The sequence below is a fragment of the Lepidochelys kempii genome, chromosome 2 (genome assembly GCF_965140285.1).
Source record: "Lepidochelys kempii isolate rLepKem1 chromosome 2, rLepKem1.hap1, whole genome shotgun sequence".
NCBI lineage: Eukaryota > Metazoa > Chordata > Testudines > Cheloniidae > Lepidochelys > Lepidochelys kempii.
The window spans coordinates 233,468,295-233,485,529 of NC_136381.1; the positions used below are offsets into that span (position 1 = coordinate 233,468,295).

The 17,235-nt window shown below is 41.2% G+C and overlaps 1 protein-coding gene across 2 annotated transcripts; it reads right to left on the reverse strand.

Moving 5' to 3' along the window:
- Positions 1-11,675: 11,675 nt before the first annotated feature.
- Positions 11,676-15,916, reverse strand: SKIDA1 (SKI/DACH domain containing 1). Of its 2 annotated transcripts, none has more exons than XM_073334202.2 (2): positions 15,233-15,916; positions 11,676-14,333 (listed from the first exon to the last, which is right to left on the reverse strand). In XM_073334202.2, the coding sequence occupies exon 2, from the start codon at positions 14,230-14,232 to the stop codon at positions 11,695-11,697; it is 2,538 nt and encodes an 845-aa protein (XP_073190303.2). In that variant the 5' UTR covers positions 14,233-14,333; positions 15,233-15,916; the 3' UTR covers positions 11,676-11,694. The 2 variants fall into 2 exon arrangements, with proteins under 2 accessions (XP_073190303.2, XP_073190302.2); XM_073334201.2 differs by having other exon boundaries at positions 11,676-14,336.
- Positions 15,917-17,235: the final 1,319 nt, after the last annotated feature.

A 17,235-nucleotide genomic window follows, 5' to 3' on the forward strand; every position in this document is an offset into this window, starting at 1 on the left:
GGCGGGGGGGGGGTTTGCTGCTTCTCTCTTTCCACACGGGGGACAACTCGGAGTGGTCTGAAACTGACAGATCAATCTGGAGCCCCAAAGCGCCCGTTTAAGGACAAGAGCAATGCGCCCGGGGTGAGGCTAAGCCTGTGCTCTGCGCTCCCGGGAAAGGGCCCTCTCCTGCTCCTGCGCTGACCCGGCTGCTGTGAAATAAACCCGCATTACCGGGGAGCCCCTGCCCAGAGACTCCCCTCTCTCCGGCGCCCCTTTGTAAGGGTGCAGCTCTTTCCCAGCCCTGCAGCGGGCGGAGGGTGCTGCGGCTGCGCAGACACCGTCAGGGTGGGCCTGATGTTACCAAAGGGAAGAGGGAAGAGCATATCTGGGAGCGCTGCCTGCAGGCGGTTCCTTCGGCTCCTGCCTCGGGAGGCAATCGCCCATCCCCCCCGAGGAACAAATAAATTACAATGTAATACCGAGACTTGGGGGGAACAGACCAGGGAGCGTTGCGAAGGTTTGGGACAGAGGCGCGTGAGCGGGTCTTTGGGCCTGTGGGCTGGGAACGGGACTTGTTCCGCTCCGACCAGACATTTTGAAACGGATCCCAACTTCCAGTTACCAAAAAGTGAGACATTTCCACATTCTCTACCTCGGACAAACCTCCTGCAAACCTCGTCGCGGGTTTGCCCTGGGTCGAAATTAAAAGGAGAATTGTGCAAAAGCATCTGCTGAGCCGGAGTCAGAACAAAGACCAAACCACCGGCGTGGAGCAGCCTCTCCAAAATGTAGCCCTCCATGATTTTGGAGGAAAACTCCTAGCGTGGTCAACCTATAATTGTGGTTGATATTTAATCCTCCTTTCTTAGGACAAAGACCCATTTTTTTACCACGTAGAAATGCCATTGAGATGTCACTAACCTTTAGGGTTATATCCCAAACTGGGAGCCTAGGGCTTAAAAGATGATTGTCCAGCCCTCTTCTAACCTGAACAAAAAGGATCTGCAGAAAATCGCATTTCTTTTCTTGCAACAAAGCATTGCTAATCACTTCATCTTGGGGGTGAATTTTTATTCCCGTGTCCACTCAGGGTATTGAAATCGATCGCTGCAATATTTAATATATTACAGTTTTAGAGTCGTCTCTTTGTACGGCCTGTTTTGTTTGCTGTCGGTCTGTCTCTCTAGCTATACTAGCTAGTTTTAAGTGTGTGTGTATAATTTATTTTGGTCTTCCGGGGGGAAATCATTAAAAGTTGTGGTTAGCTCTCCAATAATGTGAAAAATAAAACGCCAAGTAAATGAAGTAAATAAAACCAGGCGACAGTTCCATAAAAATAATCTTGTAAATACCCACGTTATTAACTAATGAACTAAATACTTGTGGATATGGCTACAGCATTAGGACTAACTATATAAACCTCACATAATTAAAAATATAATGTACCCTTCCCTTTTTTTTTTTTTTTTTTTTTTTGGTTTAACTTTCCTATAGTGACCTGTCCCATAACCTTGTAATCCACTGTGGGATATTTTCTTTCTGGCCTCTTTCTTTTGTTACACCCCCACAGGTTTCCAGTCTAGATGCCTTTTTTCCTTGTAAACGCGTATCTTAAAAATATTTGACTTATTTGACTTAGAGGCATTCGTACATAGTGGGTTAAGGTTAGAGGGCTCCGATTATTTTATTAGTCTTCCTTAAGCAACTACACCGGAATTTTTTTTTAAACGAAAATATTGCAGGAAATTGCTGCATTAGCAGCTTCAGTTGTTTTGGTTTTTAAGCAGTTTGAAAAGTGGGTACTTCAAATGTGCCTGGTCTTTATACATTTTGTATACATATCTGGGCGGATCCGCGGCTGGTGTAAATTGTCATGGCTCCATGGATTTCAATAAACCACCCTATTTTGCCTGTATGTATATATGGTATTGCATGTTACGTAAAACGGACGGTATTCTGAGAATCCTGCAGTACCTAGGTACACAGCGAGAGTGGCCTCAGGAATCTCTGGTTTTCCCTGGTTTTGCTCGTTGAGGTAGACTGTAAAGACAGATAATTTCATTTGATAATAAATATCACATTGGACAGGAGTTTCAGGAAGAGTAAGGACAAATCTGTGATTTTTTTTTTAACCATACACAAGGTTTTCTTGGAGGGACTCTCAGAATGAAAGCAGCTAGTTGTTTGTTTTCAGATTTGATCTTTGAATGTTTCTGTGAGCAAAAGATTTGAAAACAAAATGAAAGCAGAGCTAAGCCTGGTATATCCTTATGGCCTTACTCGGAAGAAGAATTCACTCCGATGAATTGAGCAACGTCTAACGGGACTCCCACAGCACCTATGAAGACGAAGCTAATGTATCTTCTTCAATTTACAAGAGAATCTTTCGTGTCACACACATTTATCTTCAATAATCTTGGATTACTAGGCGTGCAGATTTTTAATCTCTATAACATGGGTGCAATATTATGAACATTTTTGATTGTTAATAGGGAACATCAAAACTTCCCCAGTGAAGACAAATCTGCCACATATTGATGTGTGAACACTTGAAGTACAATTAAAAGCAGCTCTTTGCAGTTAGCACTGTGCTTGATTCTAATACAAAAGTATCACATGTTTATATGTAGATCCTCATTTTTATATAATCAGATGCAACCCGCATTTCATAACCAAACGCAAGCAGTATTCTCAAGCTAAAAGACATCTTGGATTTGCGTGTGGTGTGATGTCACTGCAACGCACAGTCCCATTAAAAGTACGTCATAATTTGTTCTCGGGTTCAGATGGAAATTCCAGAACTATTCTCCAATACTCTGGTGAACTTCCTTAAACTGAACGTCCATAAAGCTGCTTAAATAAAACTTGAGAATTACAGTACTTCCGGTTCTGGACAAAATACAACTCAGTGTTGGAATTTTCACATTAAATCCTGAGAGAGAGAGAGAGAGAGAGAGAGAGAGAGAGAGAGAGAGAGAGAGAGGAAAGATAGGAACCTCTTTTAACCATGTTGGCGCAGAGTTCTTGCTCTTTATCCTCTTCATATGCGACAAATGTTTCATAAATTATAAAAAGGAGCCATCCAGCTTCCCAAGCTATAGATGCTTATAACCAAAGGACACACAAAACTGTCTCCACCCCTGAATAAGAAGCTAACATTTCCAACACGTAAAAAATACTTTAAAATGCCCTCTGTACAGATGTCAGGTTCTGGCATCCCTCATATTGTTGGGATAATATTTATATTTATCTGCATTTACACAGATATAGAGATAAATGCCAATTTACACAGACTTGTTCGATGTTGTTTAATGGCATGGCTTGTTTAGAATTAAATATATTTGTACATCCCTTTATGAATAAAGATACTGAAATCATAAACTAATTAATAAATTTTAGTGCTATAAATTGCAAACCCGAGGCCATCATTTATAGAATAAACTACCCTGAGAATATAAAAGAGACTAGATGGGATCATAGGTGGGAAGACCAGGCATTATTTTGAAGTGTGTATTCAATTCTGTTCTCTCTTTCTTCTAACACATCATTCACTAAGAATATTATATGGCTTCAAGTGAATCTGGCAGATTTTGCTGGGTACTATATTGCAATTGGAAATAATCTGAAAACCCTTCTTGTGGGTATAATATGTTACTTTAATCACCCACAATAGACACAGTGACGTTTTTCAAATGGTCTGGAACACTGTACATTAAATGGCACATTATCACTACTTACTCTTTCCCAGTAGTGTCATGTACACGGAAATGGAAACGGACATTTCCAAAAGTGAGCAACTGCTTTCTCCTGCAGTTTACTAGATACGATTTCTGATTTTGCTGTTGTGAGATTGTCTCGAACAGTTTGCTGCTAAATCTTCGGAACACAATAGCAAAGTAAGTAAATATGGAACCTGCTGGCACAGGTTATGTGGCAGCTTTCACACTCACGACACATACGCTTACGTACAAAGAGCCTGGAAAGTCAGCAAATACGCTATTTAGAGTTTGTGTAATTACTTTTCTGAAGCTCTCATTGATTCTTAAATCAGGTTTATTCAAACTAGGCGGCAGGTTTGCTGGGAGAATAAGATGATCGTTCGCCAAGTTATTCTCACCCAAATAATTAAATGGCATTTTTAAGAAGTAACTAATAGATTCCTGTTTACCAAACTATAGTAGCTAGTAATCAGGAGTAGCACTACATGAATGGTTCTAATACAGCAAACCCTTCAATGTAAAACAAAGAGTTGATAGCGAATGCCTCCCGGAATGGCTTGTGTCACTGCTACTAGAATGGATGTATTTAATTATAAACAGGTACATTTTTGTTATCCCAGAAAGATAAAGAAAGGGGAATGACAGTTTGAAATATAATACAAAGATGTGAAGTGACCCGAATAGCAGCTAAAGACAAGGGTTTATCTCCACGTGTTTCTGGGACGTGTTTCCCAACTAAACTTTGTAGTGATCTTCGGGGAAAACCAAATACAGCTTGATGGAAACATCCTGTTTTGCGGGAAATGGACTGTACAACCCCACATATCTATTTCGAGTGTGTTCATCAAATTGGAAAAGAACTGGAAGCTAAAGACCTGAATTTGGCGAATTCTTCTTGCATTTTACACATTGCAATTCAGTATTGATCATGAAACTCAGTTTTGAAAAGAGCTTCTGTCCTGAGTAGCTTGGGTTATGTTATCTCGGTATCTACACAAATCGATTGATCTTAAAAAAAATCCCCTCACCACAGTTTCTATACAGAGAAACGCAACGTTATTTATAAAATAGGAGAGTAGGAGCTGTAGAAAGTTAACAGATGTGGGTTGTACAAAAATCCGTGAAACAAGTGCTTTAAACCCAGGGGGATTTCTCCTAATAGCGAAATCCGAAAGAGCGAGCGAGAGGGAGAGATTTTAGGAAAGAGAATAGCCCTGTATAAGTTTCTAGAGAGGAATTTACGTTTCATCACGATTTATATTTGGTAATATACGGACACGTGCACTCAGAGTGAGTTTAAATGTAACAGCGTTTATGTTTCAGTTACAGTTAGCAGCAGGGCGGGTTTCATTTTCCTTTGAAAGCAAGGAAGAGTAAAATCTCTTGCCCACAACACTCTGCAGCCTAGCGTTGAAACCCAGCAGCCAGAGCGCCGTGTTTGCTTCGGGAACCCCTCTGTGCATGAAACAGCGTGCGGGGTAGTTTGGGGGAAATTCAAGACATTTTTTTTCTTTTTCAGTCAGAAACTGGAATCTGCAGGTTCTTCTCCAAATCGCTATTGCCTTTCCTTTTCCTAGTAAGTCCCAAACGACACCAATGGCAGAGAAGCGAAGGGGGTGGGAATCTTTTAAAAACAAAACTGCAATTTCCCCTCTAAAGACTGCACTTTTCAGTTAGCACTTTGAATTTTTCTCCCGTTTGACGGCCTCCTGAGTCCCTCTGTAGAGAAGTTTCCAGTGGATGTCGTGTGTGTGACCCTTTAGTGGTTTATGTTAACAAAGGAGAGACGTGAACATTGCACGTGTATTTTCTTCATTTTCAGATTATTTACTTCGCATTTTCTGCATTAAGCGGGTATTGGCTTTTCTTTTTCTTTCTTTTTTTTTCTTTTTTTTGGGGGGGGGGGTAATTTCTGGAGCTTGGCTGCGAGGAGATTTTTAAAAGCGTCTTTTTGGGAAGTCTGAAGGATTCACCTCGAACACGAGTTGGTTTTAACCAAATGATTCGAGTTTTGCTTGTGCAAACGCGACCCTTTCATTTCCCACTGACAGTAGCAAGGCTCCCGAACCGGCCGGATGCCTGCAGGATTGCACTGAACTGGCCTGCATGATACTGAACAGCGCTTTACGCTTAGCTCTCCAGACCCTCGTCATTAAAAGCGCACCTCTGAGTGAATTAAAATCTGAAAGATCATCTTTTTTCACCAGAAGAGACCTGCTCCCGCAGCATCTCTGAAAGGTCACCAGCTCCGCCATGGCTGATCCCAGCTTTTGCTACAGGCCACATTAGCAGAGCGGCCATTTACTGCCCCATGATTGCACCAATGACCAGGTTAGCTCATAAAGCCATTCACACTCAACAATGGGGATTTTCTCAACAATTAACAAGAAACAACATAATAAACCCATTTACAAAGCCCTGGCTATTTACTATAAATTAGGCACTCTTTAAGAGACCAGCGCCTAATTTCACACACTTTACAACTGCAACTGCATTTTAAACACGAGAGTAAACAACCTTGTTGCACTTTTCTCATTGACCTGTCTGTGCAGCTCACCACTATGTTCTTCTCTTTCGTGTGGGCTGTTTTATTTGTATTGCGGAGCTCCCAGCCGTATCACCCCCAAATCCATATTTGCTTTCCACATTGCAATTTGATTTTCAGATGGATTGGGTAGGGGGAAGGGAAATTGCATCCTACCTTCTTTCTTTAAAACCTAAGCCCTCAAATAACAAGTGGGGCTGCAGGAAGTGTATTTTTTGTTATGTTTTCGCCACGATGTTGTCTGGCTGCGTCACTCATTTAATTAGTGAGTTGTTTTCAATATGGGCAGTTAACTATTACATTTTAGAGACAGGTTTCAGAGGAACAGCCGTGTTAGTCTGTATTCGCAAAAAGAAAAGGAGTACTTGTGGCACCTTAGAGACTAACCAATTTATTTGAGCATAAGCTTTCGTGAGAGACAGTTAACTAGTGCGCCTGTGTGCGAGAGAGACAGAGACAGAGAGTGGGGGAGACCACACAAAAGAAGAGCAAAGTGAAATGGATGATCAGCCAGAGGAACTACCAAAATGGGGGGAAATATGTGAGCCTGATCTTCATTTTCACTGGCCCCCTCAAACAGCAGCCTTAGAGCAGCCGCCCTGCAAAAAGGCCACTTTGATGTGAATCTATGTGGGAGCTACTGGTAGTGAGCGAGTGCAGGAGCTCCTGTTCCGCCTCGCCTAATGAGTTGGTAACAAATTCAAGAGAGAGAGAGAGAGAGAGAGGAAGAGGGAGGTCTGGGCGAAAAATCACAAAGAATTTGTTTTCCATAAAGCAAGATGGCGGCATTTTTAGTGTTTCCCCCAAGTGTCTGCACGGTATTAAGGGGAGTCTCTAGACCATCACGGCTACAGTTCAGGGGAGAACTTTAGCTCACATGTTCCTGCCAACGAATCTGATGATTCTGAAGGCAAAGTACAGTGGTAACCTTATGCTGCACGCTACACCACAGAGTTTAGGGCCAACTTCCTTCTTCTGTCTCGTCAGGAAGCAGAGATATTGGTCACTCCGGCTCATCACACTCATGTACAAAGTATAAAACGAGGCGTTGCTGACTCCATCCAAACTGCCCCCCGCCCCCCTGTTTACAAACACAGCTGTTGCAGTATATTTGCAATGCTAAGGATAAAGCCACCAGCAGCGAAGAGCAAACGAGAGATGATGCGGGAAAGGGTTTCTCGGCATCTGGAAAGGACAGAACGCCTTGTTTTTGAAACTGTCAATTCTCTCAACCCCTATTGTGAGAGCTTCATGCAAAACATCTAGGGCCTTTTAAAGCTGGGACTTGTGAGGCCGCTTGAGATTGAAAAGGAGGGGGTGGGGGGGCTAGGGCATAGCAAATAATTATATCAGAACAGTTTTTAAAAAGGCAACTTAGAAGGCCTAAAATCAGTTAACTGCATACCCAGGTGTCCTTTCCCAAAATGTTTGGGAAGTGTCCTCTGTTTAACAGAAAGCAATTTGGCTGTAGAGGAATAAGAAACCCCACATTCAACCATGGAACTGATAAACGGTACATTCTTAAACATGATTGTAAGGGTGAATGGGGGGAGGGGGGAAACCTGGTGAATGGCTCATTTCTGTAAATCTGATTTAGCTAGGTAGATTCCAATGCCTTTGTCCTTATTTTGAGGGATTTATTTTAATTTGTACACGAGTGTACTTTTTAACTTTAAAGTTATGTCCAAACAGATTTTAAGCTGAACTATTAACATTTTTCAGTAACCATTTTAAGGGTAGAAACCACAGCTAACCACGTTCTCTATATTATATATTTTCTAGTATATTACATGTATTACAATATTTTGTGTACAGATTACCACTGTATTAGACGCGGGTCTAGAAAAAAGGCCACTTTTTACACCCCTCTCTCTGTCTTAACCACTCACACGCGTGAAGTGTAACAAACAAACACATGATAGCATTGCTCTTATTTCTGCAGAAACTTTAATTTATTGGCGACTAAATCTGATATAGGAAAAAAGGTCAAAGACCATGTAGAAAATCACCAAGTGAATGATTGAACAGCAAACGTCATACAACAGCCACCACCATTTTTGCATTATTGCTACATAGTGGCGTTTTAAATAAACCAGTAAAGAGATTATCCCACTGTAGTCAAGTAAGTGTATATTATAGAACAATCACTTTTAAAAGTAAATTGTTGTAAACTGAAAGTTACATCTTTTAAGGCAATATACCTGGTTGCTGAAGGCATTACACATGTTCCCTTTTTTAATGCTCTAGAGAATTAGACATAGTCCAAAACTTCCTTTGTCTTCAATGTGGTCGCAGAAATCTTCCCAATAAATGTATCAGTAGCCTCTACTTGTAGCAAAATCTCTGGAATAATGTTCCAGACAAGTTCAAGTACTCTCCTAGGTGTGTTTTATTTATTATTCTTTTATTTCATTGTATTGATTTATGCATTGTACATCAAGAAACTGGAAAACTGTCAAGTTTCATAGCTGATACTCTTTAGTTTCTCTTTCCTACAAACATTACAGAAATATCATAATCTGGCTGGCTAGAAAACCCTTGTTTTCCTCAGTATTAAGACTTACCTTTATTGGGGGAAATGTACTATTTATAACAGTAATTTTATTTTATTATTATTATTATCGTCAAGTCTAAAATTATAATAAACTGTGTTCGCAAGAATTATTACAACACAATGAGCAACAGCTACCAAACTACCAGGGATTTGAAAGAATGCCCTTCTCAGTAAATTCTTGAACCTGGCAGATTACTCTGACAGAAGTAAAAACTCAAATGTTCTTGCTAGTGGCTTGAAACTAAATTGAGGTGTACACGTGTGGCAATTATTTGGCCATTTAACTTCTTGCCTGTTGATGGTGCCTTTATTCAATATACTTCAGCAGAAAAGTCCACAGGAATGATACACTGAGGAATGTATTGGGCTCGGTGGTGTTCATTCTCCAGCTTCCAGAAACTGGAACTATTAATTCATGTAGGGCGACAGAGCTAATATCAGAGCTGGGCGCCATATTTCACGTTTTAAACTCCACTGAATGTATTTGGTCTGAATTTGTGCTTTGTTTCTTTCCCAAATATTAATTAGAGAGTCAAAACAAATCGCCTCTGCTATTTATAAGTTAGGGTCAAATCACCATGTCTCTAATTGTAAGTGCACAGGGTCAGTGGAGGAAGCTACTTTTAAAATGCTATACTGCTTAATAGATAAGGCGAAATTTCAGGTTTTAAGCTTGCATAGTGTAGCTTTGTAGCTTTTCGTCAAGGGGAGACCTTTTTCAACCAAACGCTGCTTTCCCAAAGAGCCAGGGGATTTTCCTGAGCAGTAAATTGTGTACGTATTTACAGATCTCTGGAAATAAGCCTGAAATTTATGCAGCTCCAAACACTCGAATGTAAACATTAATTTCAGAACAACTTCATCCAGTAAACAGATTTTTAACGACCACCATAATTTCCGCTGAGCAGGTTAAGTATGCAATGCACCTTTTGCAATTGGCAACTTAAAGTGTGTGTATGTGGGGGAAGGGTGAATCAATTGAAAGGCAATTGTTTACTCTTTCTAAATATATTTGGCTGCAGGTATTCCTAGAAGAGGTCTTTTACAATGAGAGGAAAACCACGGTGTGCATATAGTAAATAGAGCGGAAAGCAGCCAGTGTCTACTTGGAATATTGAGAGACAAAGAGGGTAGAGGATCAAAAATAGGCAGTGAATTTCCATAAGAAATGTTGACTCTGAGTCACACAATAAACATTTCATTGTTGTTTTCTTTTCTTTTTTGATTTATGATAAATTATTCTCCCGGAATTAATGAAGAGGTGGAATCCCTAAAATGTAATTTGGAAAAGGCTCCAGTATAAATAAAATGTAACTCAAAAGGAGTAATTTTTAATCTCGAACTCTGCTGATTCAGCAGCCCAATTGTAACTGACCTTTTCAAATCCCCAACTTCTCAAACTGTTCTATTAGAACTTTGTAACCTATTTCCCTCCCAAAATATAAACTCTACATTGTTCAAGACTGCCTTAAATTGAGTTAATAACAGTTTTATTTCAAAACAAAACAAAACAAAAATAACCTCTGGAAGCCTATTTCCTCCCAATAAAAACCTTAAACTTTCAAATGAAGAGGAAATTATGGACAACTCTGCAATAAGTCGAAGTGTATGAAATCAGGAATTTTTAAACAGTGTTTTTAATTGAAAATAAAGCTAAAGCATGCTTTTCAACAGTGCAAATTTTCATAATTTTGATTTACTGCTTCCATCATCACAACATATTACACCAGCATGTCTTACCGAGGGCTAGACTCTAGAAGTCTACCTGTTAAACTATTTCGATATTAAGTGCAAATATAGATAATTGCCTCTGATTGTCACGTGCAGTAGAAATGCTCCTGCTACATAGATAGGATGGTATTGCAAAACTCAAGTTTCAAGAGATTCGGATAAAACAGTGAAGTGTACTATGGTTAAAATGCCTGAGTTTTGGTGCCAAAAAGCTACCAATAATATGATATTCTCATTTTGTGTATTCTTTCCACTTATGGCCTCACGTTTCACTTTCTGTGTTGCATTTACCGCTTTGCTATTTCCTCCATCGCGTGTGAGAGGTTAGACCATAAAGTGTACTGCTATACAGGCAAATATTTTAGTTGCTTTGCAAGTTAGTAAGGGGCATGTTCAGACCAAAACTGAAGTATGACATTAGTGGGTAGCAGTAATCTTATTTAAGACTTTTGGGTGAAACAAAAAGTCTTTCCAATTGCAAAGAGTGACTGTACAAGTAAAAAGACACCCTTTACCAAAAACAGAATTCCATATTTATTTACTAGTTTTGAGATGAGGCAGCTTTTCCAGTGCTCCAGCTGCACTCAAACCCCAACCTTTCCATACCATAGAAAAATTAGTAAATGCAACTGCTCTTGGAAAAAGAGCCCCCTACTTTGGAAAACAAAGCTCCCGAAAAGTAGAGGCTGCTGCCACATTGAATTATCGTGAACCCTTACTGTGCAACCAAGTAACTTAACAAACTTTAACTGAATTAACAGTTAGACTTCCATTTTCGAAATCTAGTGCATAAATTTAATGGCTCATTCTAATATTTATTATTCAACCTTTTGACATTTATTTGTAGCAGTTGAATTGAGGTACCGGTGCATTATTAGCATTTAAACAGTAAAGTGTTCCAGCTCTACCATAATCACTGAGTTTAAGTTGAGTCTTTAGCCTGAAGTACTCTGTGGAATGTAAAAATTACCCAGACAAACAAACAAGCAAATAAAAACTGCAATGGAAAAGAAAATAGTAATCCGATTTCTATCTTCACAATGTGATAAAACAGGACTCCAAAAGTGTGTAAAGCATTAAGGAGCTTGTACAAACCATCCTGTGGAGTTTAAAACAAAAGAAAGGTAAAGGTGGTTCAAGAAAGTATTTTCCAAACTATTTTATTAATTAAATTTCCTGAATTTGTGGCTAGGTGGAAGAGGTATTGCAGAACCGCCCAACTGCCATTTCCATACAGGATGGGCCTTGTGAGGTGGTTGGGAATCCTTAGTGGTGTTTAAGGAATAAGCTGGCAACAAATCCCCATCATTGCCAATAATTAGTGACGGTGGACAGGGAAAATTTGCCATGAAATTAAACGGCCTTTTCACTGCTGATGCTACATTGCTGGCTACCCTTTTGCGTCTATTGGTAACTGTAAAATCATCCAGTGTTCCTTCATGTGTCTCAATTTTACCTGTAGGACGTGGGCTTCTAGCTGATTTCAAATTTGGTTTGACTGGAGGAGTCTGCAGTACAGGTCGCTTTCCCAAAACCAATGTCCTGTAATTTTTTCTCACCCTCGCTCCAAATTTATACTCCCCATCCTCAGGTTTTGGAGTACCTAAAGTGCATGAAAGGACCTGACTCTGAGTCAGCGTGTTTAAGGAAGTGGTTTCTTTCTCAGTGCATGCAGAATCTTCCTGGGCTGTTAATAAAACCTCCGGGTTATTACTCTCAGTCACACCGTTAAACTCATCCTTAGTATCATTGCACTCACACTTTAGCTTATGTTTTGAAAGGTCAGGTTCATAGTCTTCATTCGTACTGCTGTCCTCTATTTTGATTTTAATACTGTGCAGGAATGGCAATGCCTTATTGCCTGGATCAGTGCACTCAAGCTCGGCTGCTGCTGTTGTCGAAGCACGATCGGTTTGCAAAGAGGGTAAATCCGTGGCAAATTCAATACAATGAGGGATTTTGGAATCTTCTTCTGAGTTTGCTGCTGTTGGTGAGGATTCATTATTTAAGAACCTAGCAGCTATTGTATTGTTATCTGCACAGTGTGTAGTTGGTGCTTGAAGGCATTTCCTTGCCTCTCTGAGTATTCTTTGTTGTGGAAATGCATTGTTTGTCTTTGGGCTAGGTGAAGAGGCCCCCTTTGCAGCACAGTTAATTGTTAGGTCAGTACTCTTTACATTATTGGAAAATTCAGGGTGTGGGAATGGGATCTCGGATACCCTATCGTCCCTTCTCTCAGCAAAGCAACTTCCAAGGCTGCTGGAGCAGCACACTGGAGATGCCTGGGATGCCCAGCTTTGATGACTCCATTCCTCTGGCAGTTCCGATTTGACACCACGCTGAGCACTTTGGAGGTCGGGAAGCCTGCCTGCCTCCTCGAAACCTGGCGATTTGGTGGGGGCGGCCGTGGCCAGATGATACAAGAAGTTGGCCTGGGCCATGCTGGGGGGGTTGCAGAAACTGGTTCGCCTGAAGCGGATGCTTTGTACCGAGACCTGGCTGGAAACCGAGCTGGAGTCGGAGTCGGAGGTCGAATCCTCCTCCTCGGAGCTGACCTCGCTGGAGTCCGAGACGCCGCTGCCTTCCTCCTCCTCGTCTTCCTCCTCCTCCTCCTCCTCCTCCTCCGAGGACACGGAGTTGCTGGTGCTGGAGAGGCTGGATCCGAAGTCCGAGTCGTTGGCCACATGGTCGGAGTAAGAGCTGGACTCCGAGTCGCTGCTGCAGCTCTCGGGGAAGCTGCCCAGAGGCTGAGGCTGCGGCTGCTGCGAAGTGCAAAAGCCATCGACGAGGTGAAATCTCTCCAGGCAAGCGGCCGTGCCCGCTGCAGCTCCTTTGGGCTTGCAGGGCCTGGGCACGATCAGGAGCCGCCTGGCGCTGCTGGGGGTGTTTAATACACAGTCCTTTTGGGCGGCCTCACACGGTCTTTTCCTTTTGTATCTGTAAGTCAAACCCACAGGGCTCCCGGCAGCCGCCGCCGCCGCTAGCTTGGTCTGAGCCATGGCGGCGGCGGACTGGTAATAATAAGCAGCCGCAGCCGCCGGGTGCTTGCTGCAAAGGACGCTCCGAAAGTAAGGGGGATCCGTGTGAAAGGTGACATAGTTGCCCACGATCGGGGCGGTTTCATAGTGTAAAGGGGGTTTGCAAGGCGACCGAGCGATTTCTGGGTAGCTGTGACCAGTGTATTTACTCAAAATGTGAGGTAGATCAGAGGCCGGTAGCAAGCCTGTGTCCCCGGGACGCAAAGCTTTTCTTCTAACTGGCAGAGGCTGAGCCGATTCATTCAAACCCAGCCAAAGTTTGTTCTCTTTCCAAAAGCTGGAGTAGGGGTCGGGGGATGTGTGCTCCGGTTGGAGATCTTTTGTTGACAATGCCCGGCTTATTTTCCTCCTTTTTGTCTTAAGGACTCGTTCCGTTTTGCAAGAAGTGTAAAGAGCTTCCACGTCCTCTCTGGATATCAGTGTGCATTTGGCTGCATGGAAAGCGATGGAGTTGATGGCTTTGAGTTTCCTCAACTCCTCCAGGTCGCAGTGATGCTTTTTTACTTTTAAATGATCCATTCGCTTGTGCACTGTAGTTCTCGGGATGTTTTTGAGCAGGTCTGTAAAAACCTGAGAGAGTGCAAACATTTGCTTTCCTTTAATGATGAGGTAGCCGAGCCTCACGCCATCCACCTCTTCAAAACCCGACTTCAAGTCTCCCATTTCTTGAATTAAATTATTCCCAGCATTTGCAGAAAGAAAGAGAAAAAAAAAAAGCCACACACACAATCCTCAGCCAGATGCTGTATTTGTCTCAAGGCATCCTGCTAATAAAATAACAAAGACTGTTATTCCTGCTAAATGGAGTGCCAAACTTTAGAAGAAATTAGAAGAAAAAGGAAAAAAAAAACCAACAACAACCATGTGAAACTACAATCTCTCTGTATTTTTGTTTGAAAATCAGGTTTGCCAAAGTGTTTCTCTAAGTTGCTGTTGAAGATCAGTACCTGTTCCCTTTCATTCCCTGCTTTTCCATTGGAGAACTATGATAATGGAATGTGAAGGGAGGAAGAGACAAGAAATGCAGCTGCTATTCCCGCCGCTGCTTTAGCTACAAATAAAATGACAGAGTGAAGTGAGCTCGTCCGGAGACACCTTCATCAATTAATTCCCCTAAAGCCAACGCTGATTGGACACTCCTGACAGGTGATGCAATAAAAATTGATATTCCACCCCTTCCCCCCCAAAAAAATCTCCCACTAATTAGCATACCCTTACACTGCCAAGCCCCCTCCCAAAGTAAATAATACAGTTAGTATATAAATCTTTCTATTAAACAATCTGAGCTCAGATACACTCAGACCTCTCAGACTTCATCGCTAGCTACAGATGTAGGATTTGTATGTTTTTTATTATCATTTTATATATATATATATATATATATATATATATATATATATATATATATATATATATATATATATATAGTTAGACTATTTTGGACAAATGCGGCTATTTTGCGCATTATGTGTCTGTAAAGGATATAAGTGTTATCATATCGAGAGCAAAGACTTTGGTAATGCAATAATTTTAAACTGGTATTTTATTCTGCATTGTGTGGAAAATGAAGCTTAGCGAAAATATGCAGAATAGCCTGGTATTTCCCTTTTTCAAGCTCCAGAGTGAAAGGCTCTGTTGTTAGAAAGCGAGAAGGAATACTTACATTTTCGAGTTTCTCTTGGTTTTCCTCTTCTGTTTAATTGTCTTTCTACAGTCAATGGCTAAGTTTGTTTTTTGCTCTGCATATCAAGGTTTCCAGCACCGTAATACTGTCACTCTGTAGTTGAAATTCTGTCTGTAATATTGGGGGAGGGGAAGGAGGACGTGGGCTCACGTCAGACCCATAACAAAGCATAGATAAGCCAGAAATGTATACACTTTTCACAATTAACCGTGCTGGATCACAAGCTGGAATGTCCTAGAGTCCCAGACTCCACTTCAGGATTCTTGTGTGCTGACGGCTTCCAGGAGAGAAAAGAGAATGTAAAATATCCAAGGTGCTTCCAGAGGCTTTACGTAATAACAGAAAAGTGCTGGCACACGATCTAGAATACTGCAATGATCCAGGACACTTCTGGTTTGCAGCACGTTCAGTTTGGAATAGACCTTCTGCAGACTTTAGATGTTCCATTTATACCCACCCTTTTAAAAATCATTTTGAAGAAGCAGTATGAAGGTGTAACCTCTTCGCAGTGACGTTAAAATACTTCAATGTCAGGCACAAATGATTTCGAGCATGTTGCAATGTTAGCAAACCTCTTCCTTCGTGCGTTAAAATGATGTTTGCGGTTTGCATGTCAAAAGCTGCAAAAATAACTATCCGCCCATAATCAGTTTGCAACTGAAAACTGGATATAACACAAGCACTTATATATAGCAGTAGTTTAGTGCATATCCAAAATTAGACACATCCGTGTGATTAAGAAAACATCTCATATTTCTGGGACTAATTTTTCCTTTCTAATTCAAAAGTTCCATTATCCATTCTAAAGATTGGCAATATGGTGAGTGGAGCTCGTATTACACCATCAGATATAGCTGAAATAAATAAAAGGATCGCTTAAAAAATAAATTTCGGTAGTTTTGCATTACAAAGTAGATGCACACAACCTCCCAATTTCGCAGGAATTCTGGCGAGAAGTGGGAATTTACAGAAGTGCATCCGGAAATTAAGGAAGTCTATTTAGGAGAGTCTGTAACTCAGTAGGTTTGAGATTTGAAAAGCCACCCCTAGACTACTGTTGCTCTCTGCACAGATGTAATCGCCGCTCTTCAACTTAATCAATGTGTGTACAAACCACATCTAGTTCCTCCTTTTGAAATCTAAGGATAGTATTCCCATCCAAGAAACCAGAGCTACAGCAAATTACATTTTGTCCCTTGAATGAGAAAAGGATCGCTGAATGAATCTCGTGATATTTCAGCCTTTAAACGTAACCAAGAGGCAGCAGTGAACAATGCCTCGTCACAGCTAATACCATCCACAGAGTTAAGCCTTCTTTTGCTTTGCATCTGGATTTATCAGCATACATTTTCCTTTCTCACTGGCGTAAGAGACATCATGTTATATTCTCTAGCTGAAAGCAAAGTTTCGAGGGAAAACAGCTGCTGGCGTTAAAAGGAAATCATCGTAGCCTTTCTAAAGCTAGAGACAATAAGGTCGTTTAAAAATTCCTCCTGATGCACTTATATGCTGCTCGCACCCCCACCCCCACCCCACTATTCTCCTCCCCCTGTTTTAAGGTTAAGGCTGTGGAGTCAAACAGTAAAGAAACAGTAACCTCAGATAAAGGTTTTAAAGAAGACATTACAAAAAAGTGGGCTGAAAAGTCATTTCTTTGCCAGGTAGCTTAGTTGTTTCTCTCTCTCTCTCTCTCTCTCTCTCTCTCTCTCTCTCTCTCTCTCTCTCTCACACACACACACACACACACACAAACACACACACTTTTACTACATATGACAGTCTGCTTTGTGATTCAGTAACTATTTTAAAAATGCATGCTTTTTTGTTTAATACTTGCATTATCAAATGTTTTAAACTAGTAGCGGCTATTTGCCAGACCTCTTCCCCCCCCCCCCCAAAGGTACAGCCATTAGCTTCTGGATGTAGTCAGAGCCAGTGTTGAAGGGGGGGGGGGGAGAGAAGTCTTAGAAAATCACTCTCTC